The sequence below is a fragment of the Amphiura filiformis genome, chromosome 4, assembly GCF_039555335.1.
Source record: "Amphiura filiformis chromosome 4, Afil_fr2py, whole genome shotgun sequence".
NCBI classification, from domain to species: domain Eukaryota; kingdom Metazoa; phylum Echinodermata; class Ophiuroidea; order Amphilepidida; family Amphiuridae; genus Amphiura; species Amphiura filiformis.
This window is the reverse complement of record NC_092631.1, coordinates 50,828,636-50,848,303: the sequence shown is the minus strand read 5'-3', so window position 1 is coordinate 50,848,303 and position 19,668 is coordinate 50,828,636. Positions and strand designations below refer to the sequence as shown.

At 35.1% G+C, this 19,668-nt stretch overlaps 1 protein-coding gene across 1 annotated transcript in view; it reads right to left on the bottom strand.

Moving 5' to 3' along the window:
- LOC140151028 (85/88 kDa calcium-independent phospholipase A2-like) overlaps window positions 1-16,223 on the bottom strand; it is a 97,811-nt gene extending 81,588 nt beyond the window's left edge. The window contains exons 1-3 of the mRNA XM_072173217.1: window positions 15,698-16,223; window positions 14,821-14,972; window positions 12,338-12,553 (exon numbers count right to left, since the gene is read on the bottom strand). Of these exons, the coding sequence (XP_072029318.1) occupies window positions 12,338-12,553; window positions 14,821-14,972; window positions 15,698-16,201 (872 nt within the window). The 5' untranslated portion in view covers window positions 16,202-16,223. The remainder of the gene's footprint in view (window positions 1-12,337; window positions 12,554-14,820; window positions 14,973-15,697) is intronic.
- Between the last annotated feature and the right edge of the window lie 3,445 nt (window positions 16,224-19,668).

Here is a 19,668-nt window from a genome sequence, read left to right as displayed (position 1 = left end):
ATAGCACAAAAGACCCTGTCACTAGGGAAGGGGAAAAGTTCATTTTAGTTCATTTTCGGAAACTTTGTTGAGTTTGCTTGACAAGTCTGAAGTTTTATTAATAGACCTGTGTGACTAGAAAGGTCATAGCCACATTAAGAACAAGTCAATATTTTAGTTCATTTTTTGGTTCCCAATAGTGTACTCTAAATTGGAGTGTGTCATTCACCCAGAAAGGCAAAGGTGTTTACCACAACTAGCCTAATTGATGCTGTGGGAATACTTGAGGAAACATTACTGGAAACCCCATTATAGTAGAACATGTAGTGTGAGATAATATAAAAGCAGTGCTGGAGGACTCCATTCCTTGACTTGGACTCGAGTAAGGACTCGGACTTGAGTAAGGACTCAAATTAGTACCCCAAGGACTCAGCTTATAGAGTCAAGCTGAGTCCTCCTCGAGTCCGGCAAAATTGGGTCTTTTTAGGTTTTTATTTTCATTCATTTTTTCATTTACCTTAATTTGGTTTCGATGTGGACTGGAACCGCATTCAGCAGTCTAGTCCGCTGCTTGCAACAATAGCTAATTAAGGCCAGAGTAATGAGAGAGAACATGGACCTTTTCAAGCATCATTATTTCTGAATTGTATGTCCAAAGTCAAAAACTATACATTTTTGGAAAGGAAAATGAGTCAAGGAATCCCATGGTGACGTCAGATTTTTTCAGAAATCTTTGAGTTTTTGAAAAAATCTCAAAAATTCACTTTTTTGCCCCAATTTTTTTGAGACAACCTAAAAAAAATGCCGTTTGCAGTAAAAAAAAAATTCAGTCAGCTTTTCATGGAGAAGAGACATGAACTTAGGGAAAGTTTTTTTTATTTTGTTTAAATTCATCTCTTTTTTTTGAAATATTTAAAAAAAAAACATGTAAAAAGAGCAATTTTGTCAAACTATTAATTAAGCTAAAATTATAATGGTGTATATTTTTGTTTAAAACAAATATACCAACAAATGAGAAAACCTTCCCTAGACTTTAATGTGCTCTAAAAGATTTACCTTTTGTTTGCATATTTTTCAAGATATCTTGTCAAGATATCTTGTAAAAGCTGTATCTGGTGCATGGTCTAAATATGCATCTTTTTTTTTTTTTTTTTCTATAATGTCTGCTTTTAGTGCGCCAAAATTCAAAATAATTAAAAAAATCTGTGGCATTTTGACTCCAAATTTTTGTTTTGTTTACCCCACATTTGCTGGCATTAACAACATACAGAATACGCCTTGACTGTTTTGGACATACGCGCAGAGTTACATGCTACAATATTGCGATGACACAAATCGTAATATTGTATTTTATCAGTTTCAAGTGAAAGAGTACATAGTGTTGATAAATATCAAAAATATCAAATTCGGGCATGGACAAATTTGTCTTCCCTTATTCTGGCCTTAAATTGATTTCAGTTATTTTACCTGCTAATATTTGGGACTGTACCACTAATGAGAGTTGTTGCAATTGCTAGGAGCTTTCTTAGCCCCAATGAATCAACGCCATTGAGCTCGAATACACACACCCATTTAGTGCGCACAGGTGCTTTTTTACACGCCTGTAAGTGTCCAACATGCCTTGGGTGCAAACCGTGCAATACTGTTAATGTTTATGTAGAAATCAAATGATAATAATTAAAATCCGTTTAGGACATACCGGTAGCCCCCCTATCCCTGCATAGGCCTAACTGAAAGCAATCTTACTTTGTGGTTGTACAATTATTTACAAACTGAATTTATTGCATGCAAAATTACTTAAAATTAATCATCAAGCTAAAGAAGTAGTTTATTGCTATTGCTAATAAATGATTTCAGGTAAAAGCCAGGATATAATTTTACTTTGTTTTGACACAATTGCACATGTCCCACCCCCAATCGATTTGAAAACTTAAGACAAACTTAGGAAAAGAAGTGCAGAAAAATGGCCTGTGTCCCCCAATCAGGCCAGTGCCCTAACCATTTATATGGTTGGTGCCCTCCCCATAGGATGACTCGCGCTACGCCACTGAAGCAACATGACTGTCTTTGTTAGACGCAAGTCTAGCAAGTACATGGAATTTATAACACTGTATACGTACAGCCAGAACCCGGGGCCAGAACCACCACCCCTGCCATCACCTGAAGTTTGACATCACACTTTGATTGTCATACTGCATCTTTTGATGCTTTAAAACACAAGCATGCTGTACATGTAAGCTCATGTACATGACACGCATGCTGTGCATACACAAAAGTCAGTTGTTATTTTGGCAGAGTAATGTGCGACCACCTCAGGTATAGTCACCTGAGGTGGAAAGTTGCATGAGCATATCCATGTCTGCATATATAAAGTTTAAACTGCGTCGGCAATTAAAATTACAATAAGTTATAATTAGCATTTACAAGTGACAGAATTGCTGTGAAAATATTTCAATTACACAACCGGTATAGCTATACATGTATATAACTGAACATGGACACAGTTTTAGAGTATCTTTGTTTCTTGTACATACAAAGGCTGAACATGGCTTATCCTTCACTTTTAATCAATTTATAAACAATTTTATTCTTTTTGCATTTTCACTGGGATCACTGAAAGGGCCTGTAAGTATTGATATACAGCGCTTCTTTAATTTTAAGCTATTAGGAGAATTCAAAGAGAAGAGGAGAGCATGGCCTAGCGGTTAAGGCATAGGACTGTGAACCCAAGGGTCAAGGGTTCGAATCCCAGGTCCGGCTCTTTGTGTCCTTGAGCAAGACACTTCACTCTACTTGCTTAGTGCTTCGGAGGGCACTTTAAGCTGTCGGTCCGATGTACATGCATATTTTCTCACATTAATGTAGTGTGCACGTTAAAGAACGTCACAGGCTATTCGAAAAGAGCAGGGGATCATCCCGGTCATGTTGACTGTACTTCAAAATACACTCATCTACTCTAGGTTCCAGAGTAAAAAATAAGTACAGCTTGTCTGTACGCAGTGCGATAATACTCATACATATGAGGGAGGCACTTATAAGGAAGAAGAAGCAGCCAGATTACATGGAAACAGCCATTTACACCCATTTTTTTGTCAATTTTAGAAATATAGAAAAGCATAAGAAATGATAAGATGAAGGGAACCATTACATTAAGTTGAATTGGTTACAATCTTCCCAAAATTGACAGCCAAAGGTGTGAACAAAATATTTTTGGGTGGAAAATGCTGACATTGAAGATTTAAAAATGTATCATTTCTTTGGTGAAACTCTCTGCAGTTCCTGATTTTGCAACCTTGCTTTTGGCCAACAAAAATATAAACAAGATATTTTAAAATGCTCATTGTACTCTTAAAAGCCAAATTGAGTTCACATCTTTTGTTTATTAAAATCAATATGTTATCCTTTTAAATAATATAAGTCTAATAATTATACATTCTTATACCAGTCATTCAAAATTGACATGGTTTTACACAAAATAACAAAAACAGTGATTTTAGGAAAGGAAATAACTTGGGCCCATCATAACATTTGATAGGAAAGGTCTACTAGAAGGATAATTTACCCCATTTAACATAAAATGTTGATAACATTTAAACGGGCTATCCCAGAAATGAATGGTATCCCCCCTAAAAAGACATGTAAGTTTGTACCATAATTTTTTGAGAATTCCCAGACCAAAATTTTATCCAAGAAAAAATTTGGAATTCCCAATAGTGAACAATAAAAAGATTAAATAATTGGGAATTCTGAGTGTCCCTAAAGAAGACAGGCAATTTTTTGCCAACATTTTTGGGAATTCCCAAGCCTAAAATAAAGCGGTGTCTTTTTCTTGGGAATTCCCATTTTTTCTTTAGGGTTGTGGAAATAATGACCATTTTGGGGGGGGGGTGAATTTCCAGAGCAAAAAATGGTTAAAAATTTTGGGAATCCTGTGTCTTCTTTAGGGGGGGGGGGGTGCCTTTAATTTCTGGAATATAGCCAAATACATTTAACAAACTTAAATGAAGAAAATTCCAAATAATTATGTTACCCATACAGCGGAATCAAGATAATGCGCTCCATGCAGAATGCAAAGAACAATGTACATTGAATTAAAATTTGCCAAGCATATAGCGAAATAATCAAGAGATACAATATTTTGCAACCATGAGTGACACACAAACATGGTGGAGTCAGTATGCTTTGGTTCTACCTCATTGTAATCAATGCAGAAACATCTGCTTATAAAAAAAACCAGTCTGCTTTGTTTCACAATGTAAACAGGGGCTTGGTTGGGAGAAAAGTAAAACTTTACACCAATAGAAATTGATCTCTGAAACCTGGACATTTGTTGCAATGTTTACTTTATCAGAAGATGGCAGTATATGAATGTAACTTGTGGATTTGCCATGGCAATTGTTCATTTGGGGGCAGCAAACACAGTTTTACAATAATACTTGTATCAAAAACAATATTTTGTGTTCAATAGTAATGATAAAGATTCACTGGTAGAATTATAAGAATATCGTCGCATAAATAGAATAGAACAAAAAGGAAAGCAATTATGTGTATGCATTATTTCATTTAGTTGGGATAAAGGAAAATTTTGCACACATGTAAAAGGCATGTATTTTGGGTTTTCAATAATTACTGAAATCATTGAAATGTTCATCCTCAATTTCATAATAACTAAGGCGGAGTCCTTTATCTGAACCCCTCCCAACACAGCTGGTACACATGATGGAAGACAAAATGTAGTATACCATGTATAGATTTTTAAGTTTTGGGAACATCAACAATTAGTTGGGAATGTAAGAGGGCTCAGTTTGCAACCCCTTTGGTATTTAATGACACCTATTTGGTTCTCTTATGCATTCAACAGTAGTTTTAACTTAAAATAACATGCCAAGGTAATGATATCACACACCATGATATAGTAAAATCTCACACATCAAATATAATCAGAGACAATGTTTTGTGTCTCTTCCCTCACTCCCCAATTCTTTTAGATATTCGAGCACCAGGGCGTAAAAATACATATGGAAAAGTTTTCCTATAAAAGTCTCTTTAAATAAATTATACTCGACTCCAGTGTGTGCACGCTGTGTGTACAGAGGCGTTCGAGGTCAATGCACAATGCATACATTACCACACAACACAGTGAACACACTAAGCAGGGCTGTACGGAAGAGGGTATGGTTTTTCCTACAGTACGACGGCATTTTGTAACCAATCAGATTCCTTTTTACAGAGGAGAATCTGGCAAAGTATTTCTAGGAAATACCGTTTGAGCCAAGTCAATCGGACTGACTATTATCAAGTGAGGGCCGTCTATAGCACGCTAGTTTAATGACACGGGGTGCATGTCAGTGTATTTCGCCGTAAATTGAGTGAGATTTTGGGGATACCTTGCGGTGTTTAGTGCTCCTGTACGACGAGGTCTTTCATCAGATTTCCTTGAAAATCGGGGAAAGTATAGTTTAATATATACATGAGACAATTAAGAGTGAGCCAGAAAATAAAAGACTTTCCCTTTATAATAATTGAAGTTGGAAGTGAAAAAAGGCAATTTTCTCCCATTGCTTAACTGTGGGACCCCTTTTATTTGAGCAAAAGAGACTACTTTTCCATATGATAACAATTTTATTTAGCAAACAATATTTCATTCCCGGTATGCCCGCAGTCTGTTCAATATCTCAAGCCAAGCAATTCTGAAAAATTGGCAACCATATGTTACATTGTTTGTAGGTTTTGGTACCATGTTTACTTTAAAAAATATAGGGTTTTTTTTAGTGACATATTACATTAGAGCAAAATCAACACAAACTGCCAGATATATTCAGCAGCCAAAACCTCAAACACCATGATACCCACATTTATTTGAAGATGTGGACAGCCCTACAAAGATTGACTTGCATTACCTGCTGTCGTTTTAAAAAGTGTCACAATACATGAACCATTTTAACATTAATTTTACAATTTGATTTTGGGCCCGTGCAAATTGATGAGAGCCCAGATTCAAACTCTACGACTTGAGGACCTTGAAGTTTTTGTATATTGTGCATGTGAACACTGGGTTGTGTGGTTTAGCATCCTGGATCTCCCATCTTCCCTACCATTTGGACTAAAATATTTCATTTATGTTACAACAACTTTATGTAGGCCCACTTCAAGCATCCATAGAGCTTCCCAACGGTCCCCAGTTCCCACATTCACAAGTGAAATTACAATATCAAATGTATTTTATTTAGCAAGAAAATTTTTGTCAACTGATGGGCAATTCCAATCAGAGAGTACTGAGTGAAAATTGTTGATAACTTAATTTCTACATGTGCCACAATGAGAAACATTGTATCAAACAGTGGTGTAGCATCATACATGTAGGGGTGAGCAGGCCAGGGTTCAAATGTGTTATATACTAGTAACTCATACAAAGATTCTTGTCATTTGATTGGTCAATTACTATTGATTATTTTTGCTATATTAAGAAAAAGACTATTGCACTTACACAGAGCTACCATGGCAGCCCTGACATCCGTGTGCGTATAGAGACCACGGTGACCACCTTGACTCGCCAATTATAGGTGTGGGTGCCGCTTCGAAAATAAATATAGCTTATTATATTTTTCAATTTATTTCATTTTCCTGGTGATGCATAAAATTAAGTACAAGAAAAGGAATATACATGAATACATAATGGTCATTTTCATGGTAAAGGGTGTAACTTTGGATTTTTAACATTTTGATCCGTAGAAAGCTACAGAATTCCATGATTTTTGGCCACATAACCCATCTAGTTAGCAGCTACCTTGGGTAGCATAATCAGCTTTGGGGGTTACTGTGGTCAGTTTTGGCCGGCTAAAATGTCCATAAATATGGCCTTTTTGATGTACTAAAAAAACAGTAACATTTTTGTAAAGCCCTGTGTTTTCTTCAGTTCATGAATAATTTTTCCTATGCTGAAAGTGTAGTCATATGCTCAGTAAAAATTGCTACATTAGTTTTAATTGTGAACAGCCCTGTATTTTTTCGATATTTGTCGTTTCGGAGGCTTCATTTTCCGTTAACAATTGTTTAAAACAAACTTTGTGGGTATATCTTTAGTTCATTATTCTATGCTATTTCTTCATTTCTTCTTGATTCATAAGAGTTGATAACTTAACTTGAAATGGGTAACAAAAATTAGCTGATTTGCAAGCTTTTAAATTTTTGATAAAATCTTGACTTCATAGAGGCGATTTGCGTTAACTCTTTTGAAGCCTCGAAACAAACTGTTCAGCTAGCTCTGCTTATGCAAATATAAATAAAAGAGCTCATCCAATCTATTTATCAAAATGTTGCAAAGTAGATCACTTGTTTTTAAACAGTTGAGATATACATCACTGTTTGAAAATGGGACCCAATACAAACTTTCCGTTAACACTTGAAGCCGCCGAAACAAATGAAGTCTCCGAAACAACATTAAAGGAAGTGTCCGGCAATCACAACATTATGTCTTATATGTTAGAAAAATAATTATCAACACGAATCACATGGTTTTATTTAAAACAAACTCACATTAACCATAAAAGCGAATAAAACAGCAATCTTTCAACACGCGATATTCAAAATTCCGCGCCGAAATTTTCTAGAGCAGTGACGTCATGGTTATTTGTGCTCAAATGTCGTCAGGCTTCATTGAATTATTAGGACGTCATTGCTCTTGACAATTTCGGCGCGGGAATTTTGAATATCGCGTGTTGAGAGATGGCTGTTTTTATTCGTTTTTATGGTTAATATGAGTTTGTTTAAAAATAAAACCATGTGATTCGTGCTTGATAATTATTTTTCTAACATATAAGACATAATGTTGTGATTGCCGGACACTTCCTTTAAGATTAATTATCATCTTTATCAAGTAGTATTTGTACATGAAGTTAGACATCCAAATTATTTAGGAACCCAATTAAAACTTTAAAAAATATGTTTAAGGTTGGGAAATTTCCATTGGAAATGAAACTTGATGTTAAAAAATTTCAAACCTGCAATTGCAAACATAGCAAAACATGGTATAAAATTTAACTTATATCTGTTGACTTACTTTGGAATGTAATTTCACATGTATTCCAGCTTTCATGTCATAATTTTCTGAGCTTATGTAAAATACATTTTTCTTAGATTTTAACCAAAATGTTATGGAAATGTCAAATTTTTTTTTATTATAAATCAAAAGGTTTAAGCCTTGAAACATTATTTTACTGGAATTTAAGTTGCTTCTATGAAAATAACCATATATGTGTTATATAAAACAAATATTTAATGTTTTTATTAGTTCAATGGGAAGAATATTCCATTCGGTGAAATAAGAACTGTTCCATTCAACTCGGCAAAGCCTTGTTGAATGGAGCAGTCCATATTTCACCTCATGAAAATTTTCTTACCATTGAACTCATAAACATTCAATATTTGTATACGGGCGATTCCACGCAACAAGGACATGACCTCAAAAATTCAAAATCATTTTTCACAGTCTAATATTTTTCTACAAAAAAGTTGTTTCCATAAAAGTAAAATGAATTTTGGTGGTACCAATTAAGATCTTTCAAAATCAAAATCAAAAGACAATTTCCACCTAGAGGGTTCCTATTGTATATGAATGCACAGCCATTGAGATTATTTTGATGTGTAATGCGAGTAACGGAAGTTTTTAATATCTCTTGATTGGTGCAGATTATTTTAATGCCATTTCATATTATGCTTCTACCGCTAATACCAACTGTGAAATTTATCAAAAATAAATAAAATAACCAGCACAATAAAATAGTGAGCAACTGAAAACTGTAATGCGAGTAACACGGTAATGCGAGTAACCAAAGTAATGCGAATAACCACACAACTTTTGAAAGTGATAATGATCACAATTTTGATTTTTAACATTTAAAATGACCCTTTTAAGAAAAGATGGACCTACTGTTAGACCCAAAATATCTAATATGAGTAAGTATTTGTTGGATATAAATGGTATGAGACTGTTCATTGGAAAGGATTCTTAAAATACCCATATTTTTTTGGTAATATTTTTTGTTCAAAATGGTTCTTCAACTGAAAGAGGAACTCAATATTAATGGAAACCTTCACATCTAGTACATTTTTCAAGTCACAAGTAGTTGCTGTATATCTGTTGTTTACATACATTTTGGGCTAAAATTAGGCATTTTTGTGGAACCATGTACTGGTATGTACTACCAAAGGATATTTTGAAAATAACTGAAAATAATTTTTAGGTCCAGAATCACTATTTTAGTAATTTTATGATTACATACAGATGATAAGGTCAGGAATTTAGTCTACATTCCACGTAAGCGCTAATCAAGGACTGTGTTTTTTTAAGTGGTGCACTCGAAAACCAACATCCAACGGTACATGCCATGCATGCTGGTTGCCGCCCGGGGTGGTTGTTGATGATTTCAATGCTCAGATGTATATTAATTTTATAATCATGGATTCATGATGTCTATTCACCAATTAATGGTAGACAATGTCACAATAATAAAATATTCATTATTCAATTTAATTGCAATGTTAGAATTGGCCATTGATGCATGTTTGGCACCAGATCACCACTTTAGCGCCACTAACACCATGCGGGAGAATAACCCGACGCCAAATCAGCGCCAATGACGCCAAAAAAAATCTCATGATGCCGAAAAGGCGCCAGCCAGATTGGAACCTGTGACGCCAAGTTGGCGCCAGTGACGCCAAAATGGATCCAGTGGAGCCAAGTTGGCGCCAGTGACGCCAAAATGGATCCAGTGACTCCAAGTGACGCTAAACGGCGCCTTTTGACGCCATATGGCGCCTTTCGACGCCAAAATTGGGAAAACGGCGCCATTTGACTTCTCCTAGTGAAGGTTCATGCCCATACGACGGTTTTTGCTAATTTGACCTCAGATGACCCCTAGATGACCTTGGGTGACCTTGACCCACTAACCATACCTACTGGAATTTGGAGACCGCCAACGACCATCCCTCCACCAAATTGCATCACTGTACACCAAGGTTCATGCCCATATGACGGTTTTTGCTAATTTGACCTCAGATGACCCCTAGATGACCTTGGGTGACCTTGACCCACTAACCAAACCTACTGGAATTTGAAGACCGCCAATGACCATCCCTCCACCAAATTGTATCACTTTACATCTTATCAGTTCCGAGATATTGCACCCGCAAGCTCGGACGGACGGACGGACGGACAGATGGACGGACGGACGGACGGACAACCAGGAAACATAATACCTCCGGTGGAGGCATAAAAATATTTCTACATTGGATTTTTAATTTCTTTTAATCAAAAGAATGTGTAGCAAATAATACACAGAATCTTTGATTCCCTGATTCTATAGAGTCTTTTTACTGCAAAAACATTTTAATTTGTTTGTGAACTACTGTCATTCCAAATTTGATTTCTGGTCGAAATTACACTTTATTGCTCCTTTAAGGCCAGAGTAATGGAAGACACATTCGTCCACGCCCGAATTTGAGATTTCTTGATATTTATCAACACTATTAAAGATGTATTCTTTCACTTGAAACTGACAAAATACAACTTGCTAATATTTACTCGTATTTTTGTTTGATTTATTTCACTCTTTTCAACTCTAAAAAGTCACATGGCTCAATAGTAATTTGGTGGGAAATAATGAGTCTGAAATGCGCGAATGTGAAATATTGTGATTGCGCGCACAATTTGTGCCGCGTGACGCGGCGCAACTCTGCGCCTATGCCCAGCGCAGTCAAGGCGCATTCGGTATGTTGTTAACGCCAGCAAATGTGGTGTAAACAAAACAAAAATTTGCAGTCAAAATGCCACTTAGATTTTTTAAATTATTTTGAATTTTGGCGCACTGAAAGCAGACGTTATAGATTCATTGGTGCAAAAAGATGCATATTGAGACAATGCACCAGATACTGCTTTTACGAGCATGAAAGTCTTTAATTACCGTTTTAAAATATAAGGACGTTTTGTGCATAATTTTGACATTTTTTTACTAAAACATCGATTTCTCAGAGTTCACTTTTGACAATATTGCACATATTGCAATATTGTGACAAGATAACTTGAAAAATATGCAAGCAAAAGGTAAACTTTTTGCACTATCGTTTAGAGTACATCAAAGTCTAGGAAAGGTTTTCTCATTTTTTCAAAATATTTGCTTTTTTCACATGTTTTTTTCAATATTTTGAAAAAAAGAGACAAATTTCAAAAAAAAGTAAAAAAACCTTCCTTAAGTCCATATCTCTTCTTCATGAAAAGCTAACTGAATTTTTTTTACTCCGAACGAATTTTTTCCTAAGTTGTCACAAAAAAATTGGGGTAAAAAAGTGATTTTTTGTGATTTTTTCAAAAACTCAAGATTTTTTAACAAATCTGACGTCACCACAGGATTCCTTGACTCATTTCCTTTCCTAAAACGTATAGTTTTATATACTTTGGACATACAATTAAGAAATAATGATGCTCGAAAAGGTCCATGTTCTCTCCCATTATTCTGGCCTTAAAATTATGTTTTATCTGGCTCTACACCTCTAATACATATTAGATGTAGCTAATTACTAGCTTTATTTTTTCATGTGACAGTTCCACAACAATACTGACAATTGGAACTGCACCTGTCATGCAAATACTTGCAACAGGTGTTGACCTATTTTCATCCAACCCATCTGATACGATGTAGAAAATTGGGAAATCTAAGCTACTTACACGTGTACATACATGTATGTGGTATTTGAGGCATGTTTTAAACAGATTAATTCAGTAGAGCAAACCACACTTATCAATGTGCATTTTGTTTGAAGCAAATTAGCATTTATGCAAATTAGCTCATTAATGCAATTATGAAAATTAAGGGCGGCTAGACAATATAATACATTAGAACATATTATATTACACTTTGACCAAGGCAAAAATATGCAAAATAAAAGTACAACGAACATTTATGCATTAATTTTTAGCAAAATATTGGCAAAATTTCATATTAATGAGCCTTTTCAGTCATAGCTCATTACCTATATTGATTATTGATAAAAAAAATAAGATACAAAGAAAATATAAATTGATGTATTATGAAAACCGTATGTCCGATTTGCTTCAAACAAAAGGCATATTGATCAGTAGTGAACTTTGCCCAATTAATCTATTGAAAACATGCTCAGAGCATTTCCTAATTTCCAGAAATATCCTCATATACATGTATAATAGAATAATACCACCTTAGTTTGTATTGGCAATCCTTGAAAACAAGCTCAAACAGAATACCATATGCCCCATTTCAAAGTGAGGAAATTTATAGTAAACAAATTTGGAATATTTTCTGTTTTGTTACACACACATACTTACTTCTGTATTTCCGGCACCCGGTAGCAGCCTTTGATCTTTGCAGCCACACCAACATGTGCCACAGACCACTCAGGATGCTCTCTAATCACAGTACATAGTTCTTGAAGGTTGCATAGGTTGAGGGTGTACGGGCATGACTTGTAGAATGGTTCCAGCTTGTTGTGGTATTGCAGGAACTCCTGTCGGGTTTTCTCTCCCTCCTGGGTTTTGAAAATGCTATGGTGATGGTAAAAAGGTGTGTTTGGTTATAATATTATGTATGTACTATTAATGCTCTGCATGCTATCCATAGGCTTCAACATAAAAAATCCAAGATTTGAGTTATTTTCTGAAAATATCAAGAGCTATCTCAAGAACCACTGAACCAATACTGGGCTTGTTTGTACTCATTTGAATGCATTTTTCATGCTGATTCCAAATATGGTCATGAACATTTACAATTCTGACATTTTTTAAGCTTTGAATTTTATTTTGAAACTTGTCGTCTGCAGTCGACACCCGCGTGGAAAGAGTTAATGATGATTTCATTTCTAAAGCTCTTTCATTTTACACAAATGCAAACCACATCCTTAAATAGGGCACATAAGGCCTAAAAAATTGTATTGCTCTTAGAGCTCCAAAGTCAGGGTGGGTCGGTTGGTTTACTTTTTTTTGCCACACACAATATCAAGAAAATCAAATGCAAGTTGGCCACAAAATACCATGGTAAACAGTGATTAATAGGGTTTCTTAGGCTTGTTTTTTAATCAGAGTTGTGCAGTATGAATTACAAACAGGCACAACATTTTTGTGTATTTTATACCAAATATGAAAATTCAAATATGATAATTTTATCTGAACAGTGAAAGGTACAACCCTTACAGGATTTTGATAAAATAAACCCTAGTGTATATGTTTTTGTTTATAATTTTCTAATATTTATGTTTGGGTGATGTTCCTGATGCCAAACATGCCAGGGAAACATGCTTTGTGAAATACCAGGATCATTAAAATGACCCCTAAACGCACCAACTAGAAATTTAAAATTAACCCTTTTTCTTGAAAAAAGGCATTTTTGACCCCCCCAAAACGGGATTCATGCGATTCATGTTCATTCTCTGAAAAGGACCCTTAATTTGTGTTATTCTGGTCATGCATGTGTACACTTTGAAACTTGAGTGGCCCCCTGGGAGTACTGATCTCCCAAGAGGCCTACATTGTAGATCAGACAATATTATAGATTTATAATCAGAAAAAAATTACAAAATCTAAAATGCAAAGAAAACCACAATACAAAAATGAGGATATGAAAATAATACAGTAATGAAATAGGCAATAATTCAAAGCCCAATGTATATCATTTCAACTTGTCTTTAATTGAAAAATAATGACAAAAATCAAATGATATATTGATTGAACAACTCATAAAATTCATTAAAGCAGGTGATGATACATGTAACACAGTCACTGCACAGTGACCTTGTACAGTGACCTTATGCCTATCTTATATACTTCACATAATACATATGTATAGACCACTTGACATCACTGTTTATCAACAAAGGGGAGGGACTCGTCTATCGATATGCTCGAACGAGCCGCTACACTGTTCAATGGCTTTCCTGTACTATATGAAATATGGCGGGCGATTTAAAATGCATGTGCCCTTAGCAGACTACGATGCGTACGCACACTGCAGGGCAAAGAACAATTGAAATTGCCATAATGCACGCGCATACTGCAGGGCAATGACGTCAGATGCCAAGTGGTCTATATACGAACCACTCTGACAAAACCAGGAACAAGTCGCATTTTTGACATTTCAAGATTTGAATAAAAATGTAAGCACTAGAAAATAAGCTTTAAAATGATACCAAAATTATATAAATAGCATCAATACTTTTCAAGATAAGATATTTTGTAACTGATACCTTGATATTTTGCCAAATTGCTAATCTGAGTAATGGGCCAAATAGTTTCCTGCCTTATACAGGATTGAATAGGGATTATTATTGTTCAACTGTTAATTATTGATTAAATAAACCTCTTTTTAATAAGAACTTTCAAGGATTTTGAAAGTTCACTTAGTCCCACACTCAAATACCATGAAATTAAGAATTTCAAAATTTCATTTTTTTATGGGAATATCATCTTTAAAGGCTAAACTCAAAAACATGTCTGGCGACTTGTTCCGGGTTTTGTTGGAGCTGGTCACATAAGAAATGGCAGCATGGTAGATGAACAAGTTTCATGAGGCAGTCTGCTTCCCGAAAGTATCTTTAAACATCTCAACCTACACAGGGCCAGAATTTTGTTTCACAGTGCGAGAATCAATCTTGATTCTTGCAGAATAAATTTGTGGGAATCATTTGATTCTCGCAAATCAACTTCTGTGTAAACTACGAACGTTTGCGAGAATCAACTTTGATTCACGCAAATCTGTGTACGAGAATTTTTGCGAGAATTGATTCTCCGATTCACGCCAAAATTCTGACCCTACATACCTGTATGTCTCCTGCTTTCCATCAGCCCTCATTAATGTCAACACAGCTTCATATTGCTTGCCTTTGACATCATGTACTAGTTTCATAGAATCTGATGTGATGATGACAGGCCAGTCCTTATAACGCTTGGCTGGGTTGTCAATCTGTCTCACCTGAAGGAATGAATATAAAACACAGAATCACACAATTTACTTTTGATGTAATATTAAATCCTATTCGCCCATTGCACGGATCCGCCATCTTACTACCAAAACAAGGGTTTCCTGCAATTTTGTTTCTCACCGCGCTTTTCTAGCAATTTCTAGTTTTTATGGTCCCATTTTTGGAAATCTAGAAATGTCCAAAAATCCAGAAATGTCCAGAATAGTTACATCCATGCTCTCTGAAAATTTATGCCTAAGATTATTACAAGATATGGAATAGATTCATTTGCAAACGCTTTGATATTCAGCCTGATGAGGTTAGTGTTACTTTGTTATACTCTAGGGCAGGAACGTGTTAAGGGGGCACTACACCCCTGTGGTAAATTTGTGACTATTTTGTGTTTTTCTCAAAAATAATAACACACTGGTAACAAAAGTTATGTATATTATTGGGGCAAGGAATCCAATTACTACACTGAAATTTCAGTGACTCAGACAAGCGGTTCAGTATATATGATAGGAAATGAGGTACATCCTAGCAGTACCTTATTTCTTGCCCTTATATTAAATATATACTTAACTTTTGTTACCAGTGTGTTAGTTTTGACAAAATGCAAAAAATAGACACAAATTTATCGAGGGGTGTAGTACCCCCTTAAAACCATGATTAATCATATAAGTATCCCTCTTCTGACTACTTGTGTGCATATGGTAGTATTACAAGGGACACTAACCTTAAATGCAAACTCTTGCTTCAGCTCAGCCAATTTATGCCTCAATTTCTCATCAGATTGAGCTACTGGATCAAGATTTTTCAACGCATCATTGAAATCATCGTGCAAACTTTTCCACTGAACACTTTCTATACCAAAAGACTTCCGAGCTTCTTTCCACCTTTTCTTCAACTCATCTACCTGTTCTAATGGAGTTTTAGTAAATGAATTTTTGTCTTGACGAGAAATTCCTTGTTTTTTGTTCTTTTGTTCATCTTTATAAAGATAAGTACTGGTATGAAATAAACAATTCACACCTAAGGTCCTGGGTTCAACTCTGTGTATTGATCTAAATGATCCAGATAGATAAGATTGATTTGAATAATAGCAAAGGGAAATAATGCTTCTGACAAAAATTGAGGTCTCCTTATTAGAATAGACCAAGAATCTTCTTGATACAGTAGCTCTTTTTATTGCAAAGGAGCTTATACCGTAAAGCTTTAATGAGGCCATTGTCACATGCATGCATCTATGCCAGTGGATAAGATGATAAGATGGGTGGGTGGATCAAACCTAACAATAAAATCAAATGTAATAATAAAATAAAATAAAATACAATTTAATATCAAATATAATGTTTTTCATGGCCTGAGCTATTGATACTAGAACAGAATCCTCAGAGGCGTAGCGTCATATGGGCACGAGGGGGGGCACATGCCCCCCCAATCGATCTGAAATTTTAAAAAATCCCATAGGCAAATTGCCAAAAAAATGGCTTGTGCCCCCAGCCCCCAATCAGACCTGGTGCCCCCTCAATCATGTTTGGTGACCCCGAATGTGATGACCCACACTACGCCACCGAGAATCTTATTATCAAAGGTGAAGTGATACAGACTTTTAATTAAGATTCTGTCAGGATCAGAAGCTCAGGCAACTAAAAACTTTCATATTTTGCTACACAGGTTTTAATTGTTGTGGATAAGCTGTTTACAACATACATCTGCAACCTAGTTTTTATTAAATTTCAAACTGTAAACGTGAGTTTGTAGATAGGTAAAACAGGCATTAGATTCAGGCTTAAGTATTAAATTTCATTAAAATTAGTCTCTCTAAAAAAAACAAGTTTTTGAAACTCAAGATTTTTATGATTTTCAAGATTTTCCAAATGAGCAAATCAGTTATGGGCATTTAATATATTTCTGTGCAGGGGAAATTGCACCGCACGCAAGCACAATTAAACATCCAACTCCAAATGGAAACATAACATGTATCTAGGCAGATATATTAAACCAGAGAAAAAACCGATGCGTAGGCCTCTTCCCTTGTTTATATTTGTGTGGTTTTACTGTGGCTGATCCACAATGTGCTATGATTTTTAAATGTGCAGGCTTGCTATTATTTTTTAATGATTTTAATGTCTAATCTTTTAAACTGATAGACATGTAAAAGTGTGATTTTGTACTTGTGTTTTTACTTTCCAAAGAACCAAGAGCTTTTGTTGCTGTAGGGCGCTGTATAATGTAATTATTATTAAGATTTGCGATGGCTGAGCCGGGGGCACATCAAAAAAAAAAAATTGCTGGGTATGTTCCTCCGAATTTTGATGTGGTGGTTCTTTGGGAGCTGACGGCGCACCACGGCAAAAGGGGGTCTTTTGGAGCTGCGAACCGAGCTGCAAACAAGTAAAATGGGGACTTTTGGAGCTGCAAACAGTCGATGTAACATAATTGCAGTGGTTTAAGGGATATTAGTATTACCCCTTTTTAATTTATGATGGGCATTTCGCATTTCAGGAAATCTAGAAATGTCCAAATGTCCAGATCCCCGAATTGTTACATCCATGCTCTCTGAATATTTATGCCTAAGATTATTAGAAGATATGGAATAGATTCATTTGCAATCGCTTTGATATTCAGCCTGCTGAGGTTAGTGTTACTTTGTTATACTCTAGGGCAGGAGCGTGTTAAGGGGTACTACACCTGTGGTAAATTTGTGACTATTTTTGCATTTTCTCAAAAAATAATAACACACTGGTAACAAAAGTTATGTATATTATTGGGGCAAGGAATCCAATTACTACACTGAAATTTCAGTGACTCAAGACAAGCGGTTCAGTATATATGATAGGAAATGAGGTACATCCTAGCGGTACCTTATTTCTTATCATAAATAACAAACTGCTTGCATTGGGTCACTGAAATTCCAGTGTAGTAATTGGATTCCATGCCCCTATAATATACATAACTTTTGTTACCAGTGTGTTATTAGTTGTGAGAAAAATGCAAAAAATAGACACACATTTATCGAGGGGTGTAGTACCCCCTTAAAACCATAATTAATCATTAAGTATTCCTCTTCAGGCTACATGTGTACATATGGTAGTATTACAAGGGACACTAACCTTAAATGTAAACTCTTGCGTCAGCTCAGCCAATTTTTGCCTCAATTTCTCATCAGACTGATGAGCTACTGGATCAAGATTTTTCAATGCATCATTGAAATCATCGTGCAAACTTTTCCACTGAACACTTTCTATACCAAAAGACTTCCGAGCTTCTTTCCACCTTTTCTTCAACTCATCTACCTGTTCTAATGGAGTTTTAGTAAATGAATTTTTGTCTTGACAAGAAATTCCTTGTTCTTTGTTTTTTTGTTCATCTTTATAAAGGCAAGTACTGGTATGAAATAAACAATTCACACCTAAGGTCCTGGGTTCAACTCTGTGTATTGATCTCAATGATCCAGATAGATAAGATTGATTTGAATAATAGCAAAGGGAAATAATGCTTCTGACAAAAACTGATGTCTCCTTATTAGAATAGACCAAGAATCTTCTTGATACAGTAGCTCTTTTTATTGCAAAGGAGCTTATACCGTAAAGCTTTAATGAGGCCATTGTCACATGCATGCATCTATGCCAGTGGATAAGATGGGTGGGTGGATCAAACCTAACAATAAAATCAAATGTAATAATAAAATAAAATACAATTTAATATCAAATATGTGACACAATCTGGTCCATGGGGGCCAAAGGCGGCAAATTTGAAAGTGAGATAAAGGTAAAAATATGGAGTAAAAAACAACGAAATACATAAGAAAATAGACATCATAAAACTTCATAACTTTGGAACCAAGTATGCTAGACCTTCAGTGTTTTCAGTAAATGATAGCCTATTGTATGTATAATGTAATAATTACAGTAACTCAATTTTCAAAAATGGCTCCTTTAGCCCCCATGGACCAGATCGTGTCACATATAATGAGCTATTGATCCTACAACAGAATCCTATTTATCAAAGGTAAAGTGATACAGACTTTTAATCAGGGTTGGAGATTTTTTTGATTGTTAATAAAAAAATATAAAAAATCGATTTATTTGATTTAAATCTGATTTTTTTAAATTTATTTAAATCGATTTTTTTTTTTTTATATCCCAAGAACTGCTATACCCCATGATAAAGTCTAAAGAGACCAGTGGAATGCTAGACATATGCACAATCCTATCAGGTATTTACAAAAAATCAAAGCATGTTTTCAGATGTGAAAATTTCAAAGAAAAAATTTGGTAAAATCATGGGAAAAAACCTGTTGAATTCTGCACCTTGAAAATGATTTTTTAGCAACAGATAAAATGACATCATAGAGGTATTTAATTGTATCCAGAAGGTGTAGAAACATTACAAATGAAGTAAAACAGGCAATTCAAGATAGAAATTAACTTAAATTGATCAAAAACGGTAAAAACTGAAAAAGATAATTTAAATCAGTGATATTTTTTTTTAATCATTTGATTTAAATCGTGATTTTTAAATCAATTGATTTAAATCGCACCAACCCTGCTTTTAATTAAGATTCTGTCAGGATCAAAAGCTCAGGCAACTAAAAACCTCATATTTTGCTACACAGGCTTTAATTGTTGTGGATAAGCTGTTTACAACATACATCTGCAACCTACTTTTTATTAAATTTCAATCTGTAAACGCGAGTTTGGA